At 44.4% G+C, this 24,142-nt stretch overlaps 1 protein-coding gene across 1 annotated transcript in view; it reads right to left on the bottom strand.

Annotated features, from left to right (window-relative positions):
* LOC115120646 (protogenin B-like) overlaps positions 1 to 24,142 on the bottom strand; it is an 84,848-nt gene that overhangs the window by 56,654 nt on the left and 4,052 nt on the right. The window contains exons 3-10 of the mRNA XM_065022249.1: positions 19,154 to 19,298; positions 18,668 to 18,804; positions 18,300 to 18,480; positions 17,626 to 17,741; positions 12,615 to 12,774; positions 12,095 to 12,342; positions 4,893 to 5,057; positions 4,193 to 4,498 (exon numbers count right to left, since the gene is read on the bottom strand). Of these exons, the coding sequence (XP_064878321.1) occupies positions 4,193 to 4,498; positions 4,893 to 5,057; positions 12,095 to 12,342; positions 12,615 to 12,774; positions 17,626 to 17,741; positions 18,300 to 18,480; positions 18,668 to 18,804; positions 19,154 to 19,298 (1,458 nt within the window). The remainder of the gene's footprint in view (positions 1 to 4,192; positions 4,499 to 4,892; positions 5,058 to 12,094; positions 12,343 to 12,614; positions 12,775 to 17,625; positions 17,742 to 18,299; positions 18,481 to 18,667; positions 18,805 to 19,153; positions 19,299 to 24,142) is intronic.

Consider the following 24,142-nt stretch of genomic DNA (forward strand, 5'->3'; position numbering starts at 1 on the left):
AGGATGATGAAGGACACAGGAAGGAGAGTCGGTACGAAGAGGATGATGAAGAACACAGGAAGGAGAGTCGGTATGAAGAGGATGATGAAGGACACCGGAAGGAGAAGGAGGAGTCACAGGAAGGAGAGCATGAAGAGGATGATGAAGGACACAGGAAGGAGGAGATGAAGGACGGTATGAAGAGGATGATGAAGGACAGAGGAAGGAGAGTCGGTATGAAGAGGATGATGAAGGACAGGACACAGGAAGGAGAGTCGGTACGAAGAGGATGATGAAGGACACAGGAAGGAGAGTCGGTATGAAGAGGATGATGAAGGACAGAGGAAGGAGAGTCAGGAAGGAGAGTCAGTACTAAGAGGATGATGAAGGACACAGGAAGGAGAGTCAGTACTAAGAGGATGATGAAGGACACAGGAAGGAGAGTCGGTACGAAGAGGATGATGAAGGACACAGGAAGGAGAGTCGGTATGAAGAGGATGATGAAGGACACAGGAAGGAGAGTCGGTATGAAGAGGATGATGAAGGAGACAGGAAAGAGAGTCGGTACGAAGAGGATGATGAAGGACACAGGAAGGAGAGTCGGCATGAAGAGGATGATGAAGGAGAGTCGGTATGAAGAGGATGATGAAGGACACAGGAAGGAGAGCAGGGAGAAAGAGGATGATGAAGGACACAGGAAGGAGAGTCGGTACGAAGAGGATGATGAAGGACACAGGAAGGAGAGTCGGTACGAAGAGGATGATGAAGAACACAGGAAGGAGAGTCAGTATGAAGAGGATGATGAAGGAGACAGGAAGGAGAGTCGGTATGAAGAGGATGATGAAGGACACAGGAAGGAGAGTCGGTATGAAGAGGATGATGAAGGACACATACTGGCACCGCTTCAGGCCAGGGCACATAGGGGCCGATTCGGATTTAGGAGTTTACTTTCCTACACACATCTTGTAACGTCTGCCTGCCCCTGGACCCAGCTACCTGCCTCCTCCTGTGTATGACCTTCTGCCTGCCCCTGGACCCAGCTACCTGCCTCCTCCTGTGTATGACCTTCTGCCTGCCCCTGGACCCAGCTACCTGCCTCCTCCTGTGTATGACCTTCTGCCTGCCCCTGGACCCAGCTACCTGCCTCCTCCTGTGTATGACCTTCTGCCTGCCCCTGGACCCAGCTACCTGCCTCCTCCCTGCCTGCCCCTGGACCCAGCTACCTGCCTTCTGTGTATGACCTTCTGCCTGCCCCTGTACCCAGCTACCTGCCTCCTCCTGTGTATGACCTTCTGCCTGCCCCTGGACCCAGCTACCTGCCTCCTGTGTATGACCTTCTGCCTGCCCCTGGGCCCAGCTACCTGCCTCCTCCTGTGTATGACCTTCTGCCTGCCCCTGGACCCAGCTACCTGCCTCCTCCTGTGTATGACCTTCTGCCTGCCCCTGGACCCAGCTACCTGCCTCCTCCTGTGTATGACCTTCTGCCTGCCCCTGGACCCAGCTGCCTGCCTCCTCCTGTGTGTGACCTTCTGCCTGCCCCTGGACCCAGCTACCTGCCTCCTCCTGTGTGTGACCTTCTGCCTGCCCCTGGACCCAGCTACCTGCCTCCTCCTGTGTATGACCTTCTGCCTGCCCCTGGACCCAGCTACCTGCCTCCTCCTGTGTATGACCTTCTGCCTGCCCCTGGACCCAGCTACCTGCCTCCTCCTGTGTATGACGTTCTGCCTGCCCCTGGACCCAGCTACCTGCCTCCTCCTGTGTGTGACCTTCTGCCTGCCCCTGGACCCAGCTACCTGCCTCCTCCTGTGTACGATCTTCTGCCTGCCCCTGGACCCAGCTACCTGCCTCCTCCTGTGTATGACCTTCTGCCTGCCCCTGGACCCAGCTACCTGCCCCTGGACCCAGCTACCTGCCTCCTGTGTATGACCTTCTGCCTGCCCCTGGACCCAGCTACCTGCCTCCTCCTGTGTATGACCTTCTGCCTGCCCCTGGACCCAGCTACCTGCCTCCTCCTGTGTATGACCTTATGCCTGCCCCTGGACCCAGCTACCTGCCTCCTCCTGTGTATGACCTTCTGCCTGCCCCTGGACCCAGCTACCTGCCTCCTCCTGTGTATGACCTTCTGCCTGCCCCTGGACCCAGCTACCTGCCCCTGGACCCAGCTACCTGCCTCCTCCTGTGTATGACCTTCTGCCTGCCCCTGGACCCAGCTACCTGCCTCCTCTTGTGTATGACGTTCTGCCTTCCCCTGGACCCAGCTACCTGCCTCCTCCTGTGTATGACCTTCTGCCTGCCCCTGGACCCAGCTACCTGCCTCCTCCTGTGTATGACTTTCTGCCTTCCCCTGGACCCAGCTACCTGCCCCTGGACCCAGCTACCTGCCTCCTCCTGTGGTCCTTTACAATAAACACCTGCTGCGCTGTGCGCTTGAAACAAGCTTGAGGAACTCTGCATGGGGCTAGGCTAGGTTAGGCTAGGCTAGCCTAGGTTAGGTTAGGTTAGGCTAGGCTAGGCTAGGTTAGGTTAGGTTAGGCTAGGTTAGGCTAGGCTAGGTTAGGTTAGGCTAGGCTAGGTTAGGCTAGGTTAGGCTAGGTTAGGCTAGGCTAGGCTAGGCTAGGTTAGGTTAGGTTAGGTTAGGCTAGGCTAGGTTAGGCTAGGTTAGGCTAGGCTAGGTTAGGTTAGGTTAGGCTAGGCTAGGCTAGGCTAGGTTAGGTTAGGCTAGGCTAGGCTAGGTTAGGCTAGGAATTCACAGAGAGAAACACAACCACTGTGTGTGAGAAGACTATCCCTACCACATAACCCTAAACTCTATCCATAAGCCATGAGGAACTGACCATGACCCACCAGTTGGGACACACTTCTATAAGTGACCAAGCAGATGTGGACCTGACTACATCAATACAGTAGTCTGACCAATCAGATGTGGACCTGACTACATCATTACAGTAGTCTGACCAATCATATGTGGACCTGACTAAATCATTACAGTAGTCTGACCAATCAGATGTGGACCTGACTAAATCATTACAGTAGTCTGACCAATCAGATGTGGACCTGACTACATCAATACAGTAGCCTGACCAATCAGATGTGGACCTAACTACATCATTACAGTAGTCTGACCAATCAGATGTGGACCTGACAACATCAATACAGTAGTCTGACCAATCAGATGTGGACCTAACTACATCATTGCAGTAGCCTGGCCAATCAGATGTGGATCTACCTACATCATTACAGTAGTCTGACCAATCAGATGTGGACCTGACTACATCATTACAGTAGTCTGACCAATCAGATGTGGACCTGACAACATCAATACAGTAGTCTGACCAATCAGATGTGGACCTGACTACATCGTTACAGTAGCCTGACCAATCAGATGTGGACCTGACTACATCATTACAGTAGTCTGACCAATCAGATGTGGGCCTGACTACATCATTACAGTAGCCTGACCAATCAGATGTGGACCTGACTACATCATTACAGTAGTCTGACCAATCAGATGTGGGCCTGACTACATCATTACAGTAGCCTGACCAATCAGATGTGGACCTGACTACATCATTACAGTAGCCTGACCAATCAGATGTGGACCTGACTACATCAATACAGTAGTCTGACCAATCAGATGTGGACCTGACTACATCACTACAGTAGTCTGACCAATCAGATGTGGGCCTGACTACATCATTACAGTAGCCTGACCAATCAGATGTGGACCTGACTACATCATTACAGTAGCCTGACCAATCAGATGTGGGCCTGACTACATCATTACAGTAGCCTGACCAATCAGATGTGGACCTGACTACATCATTACAGTAGCCTGACCAATCAGATGTGGACCTGACTACATCAATACAGTCACCTTTATTACTGGAGGTATTGGGTTAGGGTGTGATGTTAGTTACCTTTATTACTGGAGGTATTGGGTTAGGGTGTGATGTTAGTTACCTTTATTACTGGAGGTATTGGGTTAGGGTGTGATGTTAGTTACCTTTATTACTGGAGGTAGGGTGTGATGTTTAGTTACCTTTATTACTGGAGGTATTGGGTTAGGGTGTGATGTTAGTCACCTTTATTACTGGAGGTATTGGGTTAGGGTGTGATGTTTAGTTACCTTTATTACTGGAGGTATTGGGTTAGGGTGTGATGTTAGTTACCTTTATTACTGGAGGTATTGGGTTAGGGTGTGATGTTTAGTTACCTTTATTACTGGAGGTTTTGGGAGTGCGGTGGGAGGTCCAGGAGGAGGGTTCACACCACCCCACCCTGGTGGCTGCAGAGATCCGGAGAAGGTAGATGGTATCAGGCTGAAGATCACCGAGGAGGTACTGGGTGTTGTTCTGGGCCAGTTCCACAGACAAAACCGTGGCGTCTGCGGCCGTGCGGTAGGAGAGTCGGTAGGCCCAGATGTTACCACGGGACAGTTTGGTGGACAGGGGTTGCCACGACACCTGGATGTCTGTAGGGCTGTGGCTGGTCAGACTGAGCTCTGGGGTACGTAGAGGCACTGAGGGAACAGGAAGAGCGACATCATATACATCATTATATATTAGTCATTTAACAGATTCTCATTTCCAAAGCGACTTCCAATCAGTGCATCAACTAATCCAGGTAAAACGATCACATAATATGTTTAACATCATTACAAAAAAGGTAAAAACCTTCTTCAGAAGAGCCAACACCTGAAGAATAACACGAGTGAATATGTATATTCAATATAATAAATAGTAATACGATAATATATTGACTCACATCGTTTACCTGAATATTATGTCAATATTATCTGAAATGAAGCGATTTAGTGACAGGAATCATTGAGTCCCTGTCCTCTACTGCTCAACTCAATTCAATTCAAGTATATTTTATTGTTATTATTACACATTTGTATGGCCTTTACTCACCGTCCTCCAGAGTGTGTTGACAGACTTGGTCAGACATACGGCTAGCTCCCACCGGCATATAGGCCACCATGTAGAACGAGTAGTTCCAGGCTGGCTCCAGGTCATCTATGATGTAGCTGGTCGTGTCGTTGCCAATCACTGCCTGATACTCCTCATTGTTTAGTCCTGGAACGGACAGGCAGCAGATGAAAAGCATTGGTTTAACGTAACGTGTAAGATGCTTCAAATGTAGGGCTCCCTTTAAAAAAGAGGAAATACCTAAATGGGACCTGGTTAAATAAATGAGAAAATTAAAAACAAAATCAAAATAGATATAAAAAGACCAGAGATCTTCATAACCCTGTGGTATATAAACAAATTGGATTCACTGTTTGGGTAAACTACCCAGCAAACCAAAATTGGTTCTGTGAACGTTGCTCTTACATTTTGTTTGCGACAGTATGCTCAAAATATGTGTTATTACATGATCTGGAAACGTAATTAGAACGTTTGGGAAATGTTCTGTGGGTGGCTGTTACAGATGTTGTGCACAACATTATAGTTAGGAGAACGTTCTACGGATATTTCATTTAAAAAAACATTGTTTGAATGTTTTTTTTTTTTTTTTGGGGGGGGGGGGGGGATGTTATCATCCTAACATTAGATAAAACCTTAACTATAATTTGTAGTCAAAGGGCTACCCACCACCCTTGAAACAGAACTGTAAAATGGCAACCTCATTTCGTAGATAATTGTAATTAAATTGAAGAATTTGTGATCTACAACTTGTAAAAATGGCAAATTAATTAAAATATTATAATTTTTTTTTTTTAAAAAGGTACAATTTCAAAATCATATCCCATGTTGAGTAATTTCCCCTAGCAACATTATGAGGTTGTCTTGGTTACCATTGTTACACACACATTCCATTGTCCATGTTTGCAAAAAGGAACGCCGGACCGGAGGAATCCAAAAAACAATGCGAGATAAGAAGCTAAATCTCAACAACAACCAACATCTCAGATGCCAGAACAGTATTTTATTTTGTTGTCGGGACCCTTGCATGTTTTGAGAGCAGTGTAAGCTAGCAAACGTTGACCTGTCTTTAGTTTAGCTAGCAGGAAAGAGCAATGATGGCCCTTGTAGGCTAAGTACAGCTGCCCAAAGAGCCTTATATTAACCGAGATGTTCTGTGAGCCAGTGTGCAACAAAAGTAACCAAAGTGAAACTGTGTTTTTGATGCTAAATATCATAACTTTGATTAAAGGAAAAAAAATGTATGTGCAACGTTTACAAATTTTGAATCATTCATGCTCATAACCCTATATACATAATGTTGCAGTTCAGTTTTCTGGGTCACGGAGCAACACATTTTTGGTAGGTGGCCCTTGGACTATTACAGGGAATGTTAGCTAATGTTCCGGGAATGTTTCTGGTTTGCTGGGTCGTCTTATTGCTAATAGTCTCTCTTGCCTCTCAGATTTTCTGTAAACATTGACCTAATGCAGAGCAGAGTCACATTCCCTGTGTCCTTCCTGCCTAAAGGCCTCAAACAGTCCTAATCTATAACATGTCTTCCTGCCTAAAGGCCTCAAACAGTCCTAATCTATAACATGTCTTCCTGCCTAAAGGCCTCAAACAGTCCTAATCTATAACATGTCCTTCCTGCCTAAAGGCCTCAAACAGTCCTAATCTGTAACATGTCTTCCTGCCTAAAGGCCTCAAACAGTCCTAATCTATAACATGTCTTTCCTGCCTAAAGGCCTCAAACAGTCCTAATCTATAACATGTCCTTCCTGCCTAAAGGCCTCAAACAGTCCTAATCGATAACATGTCCTTCCTGCCTAAAGGCCTCAAACAGTCCTAATCTGTGACATGTCTTCCTGCCTAAAGGCCTCAAACAGTCCTAATCTATAACATGTCTTTCCTGCCTAAAGGCCTCAAACAGTCCTAATCTGTGACATGTCTTCCTGCCTAAAGGCCTCAAACAGTCCTAATCTGTAACATGTCTTCCTGCCTAAAGGCCTCAAACAGTCCTAATCTGTAACATGTCTTCCTGCCTAAAGGCCTCAAACAGTCCTAATCTATAACATGTCTTTCCTGCCTAAATGCCTCAAACAGTCCTAATCTGTGACATGTCTTCCTGCCTAAAGGCCTCAAACAGTCCTAATCTATAACATGTCTTTCCTGCCTAAAGGCCTCAAACAGTCCTAATCTGTGACATGTCTTTCCTGCCTAAAGGCCTCAAACAGTCCTAATCTGTGACATGTCTTCCTGCCTAAAGGCCTCAAACAGTCCTAATCTGTAACATGTCTTCCTGCCTAAAGGCCTCAAAGTCCTAATCTATAACATGTCTTCCTGCCTAAAGGCCTCAAACAGTCCTAATCTGTGACATGTCTTCCTTCCTGCTAATCTAAAGGCCTCAAACAGTCCTAATCTATAACATGTCTTCCTGCCTAAAGGCCTCAAACAGTCCTAATCTATAACATGTCTTCCTGCCTAAAGGCCTCAAACAGTCCTAATCTATAACATGTCTTCCTGCCTAAAGGCCTCAAACAGTCCTAATCTGTGACATGTCTTTCCTGCCTAAAGGCCTCAAACAGTCCTAATCTATAACATGTCTTCCTGCCTAAAGGCCTCAAACAGTCCTAATCTATAACATGTCTTCCTGCCTAAAGGCCTCAAACAGTCCTAATCTGTGACATGTCTTCCTGCCTAAAGGCCTCAAACAGTCCTAATCTATAACATGTCTTCCTGCCTAAAGGCCTCAAACAGTCCTAATCTATAACATGTCTTCCTGCCTAAAGGCCTCAAAAAGGCCTCTAAAAACAGTCCTAATCTATAACATGTCTTCCTGCCTAAAGGCCTCAAACAGTCCTAATCTGTGACATGTCTTTCCTGCCTAAAGGCCTCAAACAGTCCTAATCTGTGACATGTCTTCCTGCCTAAAGGCCTCAAACAGTCCTAATCTGTGACATGTCTTCCTGCCTAAAGGCCTCAAACAGTCCTAATCTGTGACATGTCTTTCCTGACCACAGGCCTCAAACAGTCCTAATCTGTGACATGTCTTCCTGCCTAAAGGCCTCAAACAGTCCTAATCTGTGACATGTCTTCCTGCCTAAAGGCCTCAAACAGTCCTAATCTGTGACATGTCTTCCTGCCTAAAGGCCTCAAACAGTCCTAATCTATAACATGTCTTCCTGCCTAAAGGCCTCAAACAGTCCTAATCTGTGACATGTCTTCCTGCCTAAAGGCCTCAAACAGTCCTAATCTATAACATGTCTTCCTGCCTAAAGGCCTCAAACAGTCCTAATCTGTGACATGTCTTCCTGCCTAAAGGCCTCAAACAGTCCTAATCTGTGACATGTCTTCCTGCCTAAAGGCCTCAAACAGTCCTAATCTATAACATGTCTTCCTGCCTAAAGGCCTCAAACAGTCCTAATCTGTGACATGTCTTCCTGCCTAAAGGCCTCAAACAGTCCTAATCTATAACATGTCTTCCTGCCTAAAGGCCTCAAACAGTCCTAATCTGTGACATGTCTTCCTGCCTAAAGGCCTCAAACAGTCCTAATCTATAACATGTCTTCCTGCCTAAAGGCCTCAAACAGTCCTAATCTGTGACATGTCTTCCTGCCCACAGGCCTCAAACAGTCCTAATCTGTGACATGTCTTCCTGCCTAAAGGCCTCAAACAGTCCTAATCTATAACATGTCTTCCTGCCTAAAGGCCTCAAACAGTCCTAATCTATAACATGTCCTTCCTGCCTAAAGGCCTCAAACAGTCCTAATCGATAACATGTCCTTCCTGCCTAAAGGCCTCAAACAGTCCTAATCTGTGACATGTCTTCCTGCCTAAAGGCCTCAAACAGTCCTAATCTATAACATGTCTTCCTGCCTAAAGGCCTCAAACAGTCCTAATCTATAACATGTCTTCCTGCCCTCAAAAGGCCTCAAACATGTCTTTCCTGTAAAGGCCCTAATCTGTAACATGTCTTCCTGCCTAAAGGCCTCAAACAGTCCTAATCTATAACATGTCTTTCCTGCCTAAAGGCCTCAAACAGTCCTAATCTGTGACATGTCTTCCTGCCTAAAGGCCTCAAACAGTCCTAATCTATAACATGTCTTTCCTGCCTAAAGGCCTCAAACAGTCCTAATCTGTGACATGTCTTTCCTGCCTAAAGGCCTCAAACAGTCCTAATCTGTGACATGTCTTCCTGCCTAAAGGCCTCAAACAGTCCTAATCTGTGACATGTCTTTCCTGACCACAGGCCTCAAACAGTCCTAATCTGTGACATGTCTTCCTGCCTAAAGGCCTCAAACAGTCCTAATCTGTGACATGTCTTCCTGCCTAAAGGCCTCAAACAGTCCTAATCTATAACATGTCTTAACATGTCTGCCTGCCTAAAGGCCTCAAACAGTCCTAATCTGTGACATGTCTTCCTGCCTAAAGGCCTCAAACAGTCCTAATCTATAACATGTCTTCCTGCCTAAAGGCCTCAAACAGTCCTAATCTGTGACATGTCTTCCTGCCTAAAGGCCTCAAACAGTCCTAATCTATAACATGTCTTCCTGCCTAAAGGCCTCAAACAGTCCTAATCTGTGACATGTCTTCCTGCCTAAAGGCCTCAAACAGTCCTAATCTGTGACATGTCTTCCTGCCTAAAGGCCTCAAACAGTCCTAATCTATAACATGTCTTCCTGCCTAAAGGCCTCAAACAGTCCTAATCTATAACATGTCTTCCTGCCTAAAGGCCTCAAACAGTCCTAATCTATAACATGTCTTCCTGCCTAAAGGCCTCAAACAGTCCTAATCTGTGACATGTCTTCCTGCCTAAAGGCCTCAAACAGTCCTAATCTATAACATGTCTTCCTGCCTAAAGGCCTCAAACAGTCCTAATCTGTGACATGTCTTCCTGCCTAAAGGCCTCAAACAGTCCTAATCTATAAAGGCCTCAAACAGTCTAATTCCTGCCTAAAGGCCTCAAACAGTCCTAATCTATAACATGTCTTCCTGCCTAAAGGCCTCAAACAGTCCTAACCTGTGACATGTCTTTCCTGCCTAAAGGCCTCAAACAGTCCTAATCTGTGACATGTCTTCCTGCCTAAAGGCCTCAAACAGTCCTAATCTGTGACATGTCTTCCTGCCTAAAGGCCTCAAACAGTCCTAATCTGTGACATGTCTTTCCTGACCACAGGCCTCAAACAGTCCTAATCTGTGACATGTCTTCCTGCCTAAAGGCCTCAAACAGTCCTAATCTGTGACATGTCTTCCTGCCTAAAGGCCTCAAACAGTCCTAATCTGTGACATGTCTTCCTGCCTAAAGGCCTCAAACAGTCCTAATCTATAACATGTCTTCCTGCCTAAAGGCCTCAAACAGTCCTAATCTGTGACATGTCTTCCTGCCTCAAAGGCCTCAAACAGGCCCTCAAAAGTCTATAACATGTCTTCCTGCCTAAAGGCCTCAAACAGTCCTAATCTGTGACATGTCTTCCTGCCTAAAGGCCTCAAACAGTCCTAATCTATGACATGTCTTCCTGCCTAAAGGCCTCAAACAGTCCTAATCTGTGACATGTCTTCCTGCCTAAAGGCCTCAAACAGTCCTAATCTATAACATGTCTTCCTGCCTAAAGGCCTCAAACAGTCCTAATCTATAACATGTCTTCCTGCCTAAAGGCCTCAAACAGTCCTAATCTGTGACATGTCTTCCTGCCTAAAGGCCTCAAACAGTCCTAATCTATAACATGTCTTCCTGCCTAAAGGCCTCAAACAGTCCTAATCTGTGACATGTCTTCCTGCCTAAAGGCCTCAAACAGTCCTAACCTGTGACATGTCTTTCCTGCCTAAAGGCCTCAAACAGTCCTAACCTGTGAGTTAAAGAAAACCTTTTTGTTTACATTTGTCTGTATCCACTTTTTAAGTGTTTTTTTTTTTTTAGCAACTGTCAGCAATTAAAATGTCAGTTAACTAATGTTTGTAGATTATCTTCTGATTAAAAAACATTAGCTGGCGCACACCCAGAAACATTTATTTGTGTGTCGGTGCTGACTAATGCTTCACGTTTCGTGCATCACTGTGCCTTCTTCAGGTTCTCCTTGTGGACCCTGAGGAAGGCACAGTGATGTCGAAATGTTGGTAAATACCCATTCAATTGCTGGGAGTTTATATATGGAGTGTGTGACTTTCTTTAATTTTGATAGTTTGTAGATTTTATCTTCTAACATTACAAGTGTTTGGAGGTCCGTTTGGTCTGGAATATAGTAGACAAGAGTAAGTCCTATTTCAAAACCATTATATCAGGCTTAAAGAAAATGGTGTCCTGTCCCTTTAAGAGCGAGAGCGTTGTGGTTGAGAAGGTTGAGGGTGGACAATGGCGTGCCGTAGCTGAGCGTTGGCCATTCTTCCGGTTTAAACCTCGACCTCGCCGTGGCGACAACAGATGGCCTCCAAGGAAAGCTGGTCAAACATTAGACTACTAGAGCCGTAGAGGTTAGAGCCCTGCCTGCCTCCATAGTCTATTGAGATGGACTGGACTCACTCCTTTCAATAACTTCATTGTGAAGTTCAACAAAGTTCAACCACAATTTGCAACAGTTCTCAGTGACCTTTGGCGCCTGTAACATAAATTGGTACAAAATATATATATATATATATTTTAAATTAAATTATTTTCTGGACAGAAAAGATGAATGTATGAAGAAAAAACTACCTTTTCCACGCCTCTGTTATTCTCGCCAGTGATTTCTATAGAACGCCCACATATCAAACAATATTTGTCATCGTGTTTTAACCAGAAAGTCCCTTCTGATAACTCATCTCTTTTCCTAGAGAGATCCGATAGCTGTGGCTTGTGGACATTCCTTTTGTCATCTATCCTTGTAAGACGACATGTTCATTTCTCCCTGTCTTTACTCCTGCCTTCAGGATTCATGTCGTGTACAGAGTATGTGATGACTTATTGTCAGCATTATACAGATGTGGGATCTTAATTTGATCACTATTTTGTTGCTGAGAATTTTCCTGCACTGCAGGGAATGCAAACTTCCAATGTTTTTGAGGTTTAAAAAGGCTTCTAAAGTTTGTAATTTCCACTTTGAAACGTCAGACTTGATTTGCCCAAAAATGTCCATTATTTTCCTGCTGTAGCAAACTTGCTCAAATTAAGATCCTACATCGGTAATAAGGACATTATTAAGGCTCATACAGGCTTATAACAAGTCATTTACCCTCAGCTTTCATGTAGTGTACAGAGAAAGCAATGACTTTGTCAGCGTTGTAGATGGGTCTCTCCCAGGCCAGTAGGATGGCTGAGGAGGAGATGGTTTCAGCGTGGATGTTCCTGGGCGCACTGGGCCGATCCTCAGACATCACCACGATGAGGCGTGCCAGGGACAGAACGCTGCCCTGCTCGTTCTCCGCCACACACTGGTAGATGGCATCATCCTCCGGGATGATCTGAGTGATCACCAGTTTACTGTGGAGGGAAACACAGAATTAGTGAACATCGAGTACAATCAGGAAATTGGGGGGGGTTCTCCCAATTCCCCTTTATACAGTTTTTATTATGTAAACATTGTGATTCAATTTCCTCAAATGTATTCATATTACTACAATCTGTTCTTGTTATACTGAAACGGTGAGGTTTTCTAATCTAAAAATAAAGTGAAACAGCTAACATCTATTTTGATTTGTTTCGGGATAAGTGGCCTAATAAGTTTAATAAGGTGGAAGACGTTGAGGTTCTACCTGTTGTACATCTTGATCCTGCCGTTCAGGTGCACCTCCTCTCCATTTTTCAGCCAGGTGATGCGAGGTGGGGGCACACCCTGAGCCTGGCACATGAAACGGGCAGTGCCAGCCCTGGGACGAGTCTGGCTCTCTGGCCTCTCCACCATGGACGGAGGCTCTGGAGGGACATAATGGGTAGATGAGGTTAGTTTCCCCTTTAACAGGTAGATGAGGTTAGTTTCTCCCTTTAACTGGTAGATGAGGTTAGTTTCCCCTTTAACAGGTAGATGAGGTTAGTTTCTCCCTTTAACAGGTAGATGAGGTTAGTTTCTCCCTTTAACAGGTAGATGAGGTTAGTTTCCCCTTTAACTGGTAGATGAGGTTAGTTTCCCCTTTAACTGGTAGATGAGGTTAGTTTCTCCTTTAACTGGTAGATGAGGTTAGTTTCTCCCTTTAACAGGTAGATGAGGTTAGTTTCTCCCTTTAACAGGTAGATGAGGTTAGTTTCTTTAACTCCCTTTAACTGGTAGATGAGGTTAGTTTCCCCCTTTAACTGGTAGATGAGGTTAGTTTCCCTTTAACTGGTAGATGAGGTTAGTTTCCTCTTTAACTGGTAGATGAGGTTAGTTCTCCCTTTAACTGGTAGATGAGGTTAGTTTCTCAGTTTACTGTGGATGAGGTTAAACACCTTTAACTGGTAGATGTAGACATGATTAGTTTTCCTCAAATGTAGATGAGGGCACTATTACTACAATCCTTTAACTGGTAGATGAGGTTTTCTCCTTTAAAAACAGGTGAAACAGATCTAGATTTTCTTGGTAGATAACTGGTAGATGAGGTTAGTTTCCTGTTGTACTTTAACTGGTAGATGAGGTTATTTTTCTCCCTTTAACTGGTGATTACCCCTTAACTGGTAGATGAGGTTAGTGCCCCTTTAACTGGTAGATGAGGTTAGTTTCTCCTTTAACTGGTAGGGACTTTAACTGGGTAGATGGTTAGTTTCCCCTTTAACTGGTAGATGAGGTTAGTTTCCCTTTAACTGGTAGATGTTAGTTTTCCCCTCTAACTGGTTGAGTTTCTCCCTTTAACAGGTAGATGAGGTTAGTTTCTCCCTTTAACAGGTAGATGAGGTTAGTTTCTCCCTTTAACAGGTAGATGAGGTTAGTTTCCCCTTTAACTGGTAGATGAGGTTAGTTTCCCCTTTAACTGGTAGATGAGGTTAGTTTCTCCCTTTAACTGGTAGATGAGGTTAGTTTCTCCCTTTAACAGGTAGATGAGGTTAGTTTCTCCCTTTAACAGGTAGATGAGGTTAGTTTCTCCCTTTAACTGGTAGATGAAGTTAGTTTCCCCTTTAACTGGTAGATGAGGTTAGTTTCCCCTTTAACTGGTAGATGAGGTTAGTTTCCATCTTTAACTGGTAGATGAGGTTAGTTTCCCTCTTTAACTGGTAGATGAGGTTAGTTTCCTCTTTAACTGGTAGATGAGGTTAGTTTCTCCCTTTAACTGGTAGATGAGGTTAGTTTCCCCTTTAACTGGTAGATGAGGTTAGTTTCCCTCTTTAACTGGTAGATGAGGTTAGTTTTCCTCTTTAACTGGTAGATGAGGTTAGTTTCCCCTTTAACTGGTAGATGAGGTTAGTTTCTCCCTTTAACTGGTAGATGAGGTTAGTTTCCCCTTTAACAGGTAGATGAGGTTAGTTTCTCCCTTTAACAGGTAGATGAGGTTAGTTTCTCCCTTTAACTGGTAGATGAGGTTAGTTTCTCCCTTTAACGAGTAGATGAGGTTAGTTTCCCCTTTAACTGGTAGATGAGGTTAGTTTCTCCCTTTAACTGGTGATGAGGTTAGTTTCCCCTTTAACTGGTAGATGAGGTTAGTTTCCCTCTTTAACTGGTAGATGAGGTTAGTTTCTCCCTTTAACTGGTGGATGAGGTTAGTTTCCCTCTTTAACTGGTAGATGAGGTTAGTTTCCCTCTTTAACTGGTAGATGAGGTTAGTTTCCCTCTTTAACTGGTAGATGAGGTTAGTTTCCCCTCTAACTGGTAGATGAGGTTAGTTTCTCCCTTTAACTGGTAGATGAGGTTAGTATCCCTCTTTAACTGGTAGATGAGGTTAGTTTCCCCTCTAACTGGTAGATGAGGTTAGTTTCTCCCTTTAACTGGTAGATGAGGTTAGTATCCCTCTTTAACTGGTAGATGAGGTTAGTTTCCCCTTTAACAGATAGATGAGGTTAGTTTCCCCTTTAACTGGTAGATGAGGTTAGTTTCCCCTTTAACAGATATATGAGGTTAGTTCCCCCTTTAACTGTTAGATTACATTTACATTACATTTAAGTCATTTAGCAGACGCTCTTATCCAGAGCGACTTACAAATTGGGATGAGGTTAGTTTCTCCCTTTAACTGGTAGATGAGGTTAGTTTCCTCTTTAACTGGTAGATGAGGTTAGTATCCCTCTTTAACTGGTAGATGAGGTTAGTTTCCCCTTTAACAGATAGATGAGGTTAGTTTCCCCTTTAACAGATAGATGAGGTTAGTTTCCCCTTTAACAGATAGATGAGGTTAGTTTCCCCTTTAACTGGTAGATGAGGTTAGTTTCCCCTTTAACTGGTAGATGAGGTTAGTTTCCCCTTTAACTGGTAGATGAGGTTAGTTTCCTCCTTTAACTGGTAGATGAGGTTAGTTTCTCCCTTTAACAGGTAGATGAGGTTAGTTTCCCCTTTAACTGGTAGATGAGGTTAGTTTCTCCCTTTAACAGGTAGATGAGGTTAGCCTCCCCTTTAACTGGTAGATGAGGTTAGTTTCCTCCTTTAACTGGTAGATGAGGTTAGTTTCCATCTTTAACTGGTAGATGAGGTTAGTTTCTCCCTTTAACAGGTAGATGAGGTTAGTTTCCCCTTTAACTGGTAGATGAGGTTAGTTTCCATCTTTAACTGGTAGATGAGGTTAGTTTCCATCTTTAACTGGTAGATGAGGTTAGTTTCTCCCTTTAACAGGTAGATGAGGTTAGTTTCCTCCTTTAGCTGGTAGATGAGGTTAGTTTCCTCCTTTAACTGGTAGATGAGGTTAGTTTCTCCCTTTAACTGGTAGATGAGGTTAGTTTCCCTCTTTAACTGGTAGATGAGGTTAGTTTCCTCCTTTAACTGGTAGATGAGGTTAGTTTCCTCCTTTAACTGGTAGATGAGGTTAGTTTCCATCTTTAACTGGTAGATGAGGTTAGTTTCTCCCTTTAACAGGTAGATGAGGTTAGTCTCCCCTTTAACTGGTAGATGAGGTTAGTTTCCTCCTTTAACTGGTAGATGAGGTTAGTTTCCTCCTTTAACTGGTAGATGAGGTTAGTTTCCATCTTTAACTGGTAGATGAGGTTAGTTTCCTCCTTTACCTGGTAGATGAGGTTAGTTTCTCCCTTTAACTGGTAGATGAGGTTAGTTTCCCCTTTAACTGGTAGATGAGGTTAGCCTCCCCTTTAACTGGTAGATGAGGTTAGTTTCTCCCTTTAACTGGTAGATGAGGTTAGTTTCCATCTTTAACTGGTAGATGAGGTTAGTTTCCTCCTTTAACTGGTAGATGAGGTTAGTTTCTCCCTTTAACTGGTAGATGAGGTTAGTTTCCATCTTTAACTGGTAGATGAGGTTAGTTTCTCCCTTTAACTGGTAGATGAGGTTAGTTTCCTCCTTTAACTGGTAGATGAGGTTAGTTTCCCCTTTAACTGGTAGATGAGGTTAGCCTCACCCTTTAACAGGTAAGTGAGGTTAGTTTCCCTCTTTAACTGGTAGATGAGGTTAGTTTCCCTCTTTAACTGGTAGATGAGGTTAGTTTCCCTCTTTAACTGGTAGATGAGGTTAGTTTCCCTCTTTAACTGGTAGATGAGGTTAGTTTCCCTCTTTAACTGGTAGATGAGGTTAGTTTCCCTCTTTAACTGGTAGATGAGGTTAGTTTCCCTCTTTAACTGGTAGATGAGGTTAGTTTCCTCTTTAACTGGTAGATGAGGTTAGTTTCTCCCTTTAACTGGTAGATGAGGTTTGTTTCCCCTTTAACTGGTAGATGAGGTTAGTTTCCTCCTTTAACTGGTAGTTGAGGTTAGTTTCCTCCTTTAACAGGTAGATGAGGTTAGTTTCCATCTTTAACTGGTAGATGAGGTTAGTTTCCTCTTTAACTGGTAGATGAGGTTAGCCTCCCCTTTAACTGGTAGATGAGGTTAGTTTCCATCTTTAACTGGTAGATGAGGTTAGTTTCTCCCTTTAACTGGTAGATGAGGTTAGCCTCCCCTTTAACTGGTAGATGAGGTTAGTTTCTCCCTTTAACTGGTAGATGAGGTTAGCCTCCCCTTTAACTGGTAGATGAGGTTAGCCTCCCCTTTAACTGGTAGATGAGGTTAGCCTCCCCTTTAACTGGTAGATGAGGTTAGCCTCCCCTTTAACTGGTAGTTGAGGTTAGTTTCTCCTTTACTTTATAAAGCTCTTTGAGCGCCTGAAAAAACACTATTCAATCCCATCCAAAACATACACGGATGATGGTTGAGGTCAAAGACAATATAACAGTTCGATCTCTGTGGTTCCAGTACTTTACATTGTTGTCTGAAAACACATACAGTGGGGTAAAAAAAGTATATAGTCAGCCACCAATTGTGCAAGTTCTCCCACTTAAAAAGATGAGAGAGGCCTGTAATTTTCATCATTATTATTATTATTTTCCACCATAATTTGCAAATAAATTCATTAAAAATCCTACAATGTGATTTTCTGGATTTTTTTCCCCATTTTGTCTGTTGAAGTGTACCTATGATGAAAATTACAGGCCTCTCTCATCTTTTTAAGTGGGAGAACTTGCACAATCGGTGGCTGACTAACTACTTTTTTTGCCCCACTGTATATTGGAGCAACGAATACGGGCATAAGATTCTGGAATCGGAGACACTGATTTAAGCCAATCCTGGACAACAACAACAAAAAAACACTTTCAATGAAGATTATCGGCTGAACAGGCTTATTCTGTTGTGCAGGAAGGAAATGTACCCAAAGAGTATTGTACTCACCGAACACGGTGAGGTTGGCAGCAGCGTTGGTGTAGTTACGAGTTCCTGGTGTGGAGGCTCTACAGATGTAGACCCCATTGTGCTGAGGCTTCACATTACTGATCAAGAGGTTCCCACTGACACAAAAACACACATCAAACTCGACGCATTTGAAACACACTTTTACCGTTAAACACACTTTTACCGTTAAAACACACTTTTACCGTTAAACACACTTTTACCGTTAAACACACTTTTACCGTTAAAACACACTTTTACCGTTAAACACACTTTTACCGTTAAACACACTTTTACCGTTAAAACACACTGTTACCGTTAAACACACTTTTACCGTTAAACACACTTTTACCGTTAAAACACACTTTTACCGTTAAACACACTTTTACCGTTAAACACACTTTTACCGTTAAAACACACTTTTACCGTTAAAACACACTTTTACCGTTAAACACACTTTTACCGTTAAAAGAACACAAAAGAACACAAAAACACAACGGATGTCTTAAATAATACTAATACAACCACTGATTTTAAAAGGCCAAGCTAAATGGGACGTTGATTAAAGGTACAGACGGCCACGAACGAAGTAAACAGCAGTATTCAGGGCGAACGTCAGATCGTTGATTCTCAGTTTAAGATTTTAAAAAAACATCCATGGTGAATGTCTGTCTTACCTGCCCAGCACCCTGGCATTGTACACGTCAATGGGTTTACTGTCGGCTCGGCTCCAGGATATGATGGGTCTGGGGTTGCCCGTAGCGATACACTCCAGAACCACAGTGTGGTGGAGGGACACCGTCACATTCTGGGGGCCCGCTACGATCCGGGGCGTCTGACGGGGCTTAGGGCCGACACCTGAAACAGACAGGAAGACCAAGACACATGTCAAGTAAGCATTAAAGCAATAAACAACGTTTCTATGTACATTAATGGAAATATACCAGGAAGTGGAGCCACGATACAGCTGTACATAGGAGAAATACACAGATTGCTTCCTTTATTGAATAAATGTTTTTGTTGACAGTTCTTATTCTCAATTTACCTGGTTTGATAACGGAGAGCGTTGCCTCGCTGCTGTTGACGCGGTTGCCGATATTTCTGGCCACACAGCGGTACTTCCCAGCATCCTCTAGCTGGACGTTGTGGATCTGGAGAACTCCGTTGGGCAGGACTGTGATTCTAGAGAGACACGGTATAGTCAGTGATAGTTAGTACCAGGACCCGAGAGAACAGTATAAACACAAACCCCCCCCCCCCAAAAAAAAAGCGATGAGATTTATAGAGACAAATGCGGTCTTGTATATTGAATTGTACCCTGACATAAACAACACGTAACATATTAATACCATACAAGTCTAATTTGAATAATATTTTAAAAACTATACAGCTATGGAGTGGAATGACAAATGCTTCTTGACCACAACTCGTGGTCATGGTAAGCGTGGTCCAGCTGCAGACCCTGAACATCGCTTGTAGAACCTTTTTACATTAAAACACATTTTTGCCCCGATATTCATATATACTGTACCTGTCTGTCTCCAGCGGTAGTGTGCTTTGGTCTAGCTCCCAGGTCACGCTGGCAGGAGGGTTAGAGGTCACCTGACAGGTGAACCTGGCCACGGAACCCTCAGTCACCTCCAAAAGCACAGGATGCACCACGAACGGTGAGATATCTGGAGCACACAATGAAAGACCAATTAGCTATGGGACACAACACACAGTCTGGCCAAAGGAAGCAGTGGTCCCTCTGTTTGGTATTGACTCTCCACAACACAGTCTGGCCAAAGGAAGCAGTGGTCCCTCTGTTTGGTATTGACTCTCCACAACACACAGTCTGGCCAAAGGAAGTGGTCACTCTGTTTGGTATTGACTCTCCACAACACACAGTCTGGCCAAAGGAAGCAGTGGTCCCTCTGTTTGGTATTGACTCTCCACAACACAGTCTGGCCAAAGGAAGTGGTCACTCAACGTAAGACTCAATGTATTTCTGCCCGCGAGGCTCAATGTTCTAAACTGCCCTTAGAACACACAGACTGCCCTTAGAACACACAGACTGCCCTTAGAACACACAGACTGCCCTCAGAACACACAGACTGCCCTCAGAACACACAGACTGCCCTCAGAACACACAGACTGCCCTCAGAACACACAGACTGCCCTCAGAACACACAGACTGCCCTTAGAACACACAGACTGCCCTCAGAACACACAGACTGCCCTCAGAACACACAGACTGCCCTCAGAACACACAGACTGCCCTTAGAACACACAGACTGCCCTCAGAACACACAGACTGCCCCCAGAACACACAGACTGCCCTTAGAACACACAGACTGCCCTCAGAACACACAGACTGCCCTCAGAACACACAGACTGCCCTCAGAACACACAGACTGCCCTTAGAACACACAGACTGCCCTCAGAACACACAGACTGCCCTTAGAACACACAGACTGCCCTTAGAACACACATAGAATAACCAGGGAGTTCATGAATTCTAGATGCAAACTGGTGCAACATATTCAAATGTATTTATTTACTTTACCATTGAGTCCAGGTGAGGCAGTTAAGAACAAATGGCTGACTGGAAGGTCTGTAGGACCCTAACCATTTAAAAACGTTTCTCTGATTAACTTGTTATCAAGTCATTGATTTCAACAACTTTGCTTGGCAATTTGAATATTCACCTTTCAATCTAATAGTTTGAAGATATAAGGTCAAGTCTTGTCAAATCCTGATCCGTTGATAAATGTGATCTGAACCCACGAGGGAGTTTAATACATCCCAGCCACCACGCTCTTGTCTTTGAGCCAATCATCTGGTGCAGCTGGTCAGCTGGCCGGATCAATAGAACAATCAATAGATCAATGGGAGAATGGCATTGAATGATGATTGGTCATAAATTAACACGAATCAATGGGCTGGCTCTCAGGAGATAAGGCTTTAAGACTGCAGATAGATGAAGAAGGAGGAGGCGGAGGAAGAGGAGGAATATAAATAATAAAAGTATGATAATGAATCATCACAGAGATCTTCAATAACGAACACTAAGAAGGTTCTGTCTGCCTGACCATTGAGTACGTAATACAAACACAATGTGTCATTGGAAACAACAGAAACTAACGTCGTGTCCATTTGAGTCAGGGTGGCTGAGTGATGAGCTCAGTGATGTTAACTAGGAATCTTTCCATAAGTATACCCTAAAACTCACACAAATCCAATGGAAACATATAGGTACCAAAGGCAATATGTTTAACCTTCAATATGTGTGTTTTTAGTGATAACACATCTGACCCTCTCAGTCACATGACCAGGCCAATACCATTTTAAAGACCCCAGTCACAGGACCTGGTCAAAACCATGTTAAAGACCCGTCACAGTACCAAGCCAATGCCATGTTAAAGACCCCAGTCACAGGACCAGGTCCAGATCAATACCATGTTAAAGACCCCAGTCACAGGACCATACCATGTTAAAGACCCCAGTCACAGGACCAGATCAATACCATGTTAAAGACCCCCAGTCACAGGACCATACCATGTTAAAGACCCCAGTCACAGGACCATACCATGTTAAAGACCCCAGTCACAGGACCAGTTCAAGACCATGTTAAAGACCCCAGTCACAGGACCAGATCAATACCATGTTAAAGACCCCAGTCACAGGACCAGGCCAATACCATGTTAAAGATCCCAGTCACAGGACCAGGTCAATACCATGTTAAAGACCCCAGTCACAGGACCAGATCAATACCATGTTAAATACCCCAGTCACAGGACCAGATCAATACCATGTTAAAGACCCCAGTCACAGGACCAGGTCAATATCATGTTACAGGACCAGGTCAATTCCATGTTAAATACCCCAGTCACAGGACCAGGTCAATACCATGTTAAAGACCCCAGTCACAGGACCAGATCAATACCATGTTAAAGACCCCAGTCACAGGACCAGGCCAATACCATGTTAAAGATCCCAGTCATAGGACCAGGTCAATACCATGTTAAAGACCCCAGTCACAGGACCAGATCAATACCATGTTAAATACCCCAGTCACAGGACCAGATCAATACCATGTTAAAGACCCCAGTCACAGGACCAGGTCAATACCATATTACAGGACCAGGTCAATTCCATGTTAAATACCCCAGTCACAGGACCAGGTCAATACCATGTTAAAGACCCCAGTCACAGGACCAGGTCAATACCATGTTAAATACCACAGTCACAGGACCAGATCAATACCATGTTAAATACCACAGTCACAGGACCAGATCAATACCATGTTAAAGACCCCAGTCACAGGACCAGGTCAATACCATGTTAAAGACCTCAGTCACAGGAACAGGACCGGGGCAATACCATGTTAAAGACCCTAGTCACAGGACCAGGTCAATACCATGTTAAAGACCCCAGTCACAGGACCAGGTCAAAACCATGTTAAAGACCCCAGTCACAGGACCAGGTCAATGCCATGTTAAAGACCCCAGTCACAGGACCAGGTCAAAACCATGTTAAAGACCCCAGTCACAGGACCAGGTCAAAACCATGTTAAAGACCCCAGTCACAGGACCAGGCCAATACCATGTTAAAGACCCCAGTCACAGAAAATCAATGACTAGTTTCTCCTATTAAAGTCAACATAAAAATGTTGCTCTAAAGCAGATTTGAATAAAAAATATTTCCCATTTAATTTGAAGCCTAATAAGAACAATATTGTACACAAATAAAAGCTAAACCTAATGTTGAGAAGGTCATCCTTGCCCTGGATTGGAGAGAACAGCAATTAAATGGCTGCCTTCCCCATTGCCTATGATAATCACCTAAATATCTTATTAAAATGTTAAGGGCCTCCTGAGTGGTGCAGCGGTCTAAGGTACTGCATCGCAGTGCTTGAGGCGTCACTACAGACCTGGGTTCGATCCCAGGCTGTGTCACAACCGGCTGTGACTGGGAGTCCCATAGGGAAGCGCACAATTGACACAGCGTCGTCCGGGTTAGGGGAGGGTTTTGCCAGGCTCATCGTGCTCTACTGACTCCTTGTGGCGGGCCGGGCACCTGCAAGCTAACTTCGGCCATCAGTTGAGCTGTGTTTCCTCCGACACATTGGTGCAACCGGGTTCCGGGTTAAGAAACACGATTTGGCGGGTCATGTTTCGGGGGACGCATGACTCGACCTTCGCCTCTCCCGAGCACGTTGGGGAGTTGCAGCGATGAGACAAGATCGAAATTGGGAAGAAAAAGGGGGGAGTGTAAAAAAATAAAAATTAAAAAATGATTTTTTTGTAACATGAGAAACATCTTGAAAACAATGGCACCATGGAATGTAGGCCTAGGTCCTCACCACCCAGAGCCAACTACCCTGGGCCATCCTCTCTGGTGGGGGTTTCTGCCGGTGGTCGGGGTCAGCCATGTTGGGGGGTGTGGCCCGGGCAGCAGACTACTCCACTAATATGGTCAGCCCAGTCTAGCTTTGTCGTAAACAGCAGATCAATGGAGAGGTCAGACTGCACAAAGGTTCCCTTAAAGGAGGTCAGGGTTCAAACCCAGCCCCCCATGTCCATCCAATTTCAGCCCAAATTGGGGGGGGGGGAGACCTGGTCAGATCGAAGACTGTTATCGGTCTGGTCAGCTATTGTCTACCCCCCCCCCAAAAAAAAGAGACTTCGTTTTTTTGTTAGTTGTTGTGTTTTAGAACATGAAACAATGTTGCTGTAGTATGACTGTAAAGATGCGGGTGTAGTGTGATGTCATAGAGCATGTTGCTGTAGTATGACTGTAAAGATGCGGGTGTAGTGTGATGTCATAGAGCATGTTGCTGTAGTATGACTGTAAAGATGCGGGTGTAGTGTGATGTCATAGAGCATGTTGCTGTAGTATGACTGTAAAGATGCGGGTGTAGTGTGATGTCATAGAGCATGTTGCTGTAGTATGACTGTAAAGATGCGGGTGTAGTGTGATGTCATAGAGCATGTTGCTGTAGTATGACTGTAAAGATGCGGGTGTAGTGTGATGTCATAGAGCATGTTGCTGTAGTATGACTGTAAAGATGCGGGTGTAGTGTGATGTCATAGAGCATGTTGCTGTAGTATGACTGTAAAGATGCGGGTGTAGTGTGATGTCATAGAGCATGTTGCTGTAGTATGACTGTAAAGATGCGGGTGTAGTGTGATGTCATAGAGCATGTTGCTGTAGTATGACTGTAAAGATGCGGGTGTAGTGTGATGTCATAGAGCATGTTGCTGTAGTATGATTGTAAAGATGCGGGTGTAGTGTGATGTCATAGAGCATGTTGCTGTAGTATGACTGTAAAGATGCGGGTGTAGTGTGATGTCATAGAGCATGTTGCTGTAGTATGACTGTAAAGATGCGGGTGTAGTGTGATGTCATAGAGCATGTTGCTGTAGTATGACTGTAAAGATGCGGGTGTAGTGTGATGTCATAGAGCATGTTGCTGTAGTATGACTGTAAAGATGCGGGTGTAGTGTGATGTCATAGAGCATGTTGCTGTAGTATG

The sequence above is a fragment of the Oncorhynchus nerka genome, linkage group LG9a (genome assembly GCF_034236695.1).
Source record: "Oncorhynchus nerka isolate Pitt River linkage group LG9a, Oner_Uvic_2.0, whole genome shotgun sequence".
NCBI classification, from domain to species: domain Eukaryota; kingdom Metazoa; phylum Chordata; class Actinopteri; order Salmoniformes; family Salmonidae; genus Oncorhynchus; species Oncorhynchus nerka.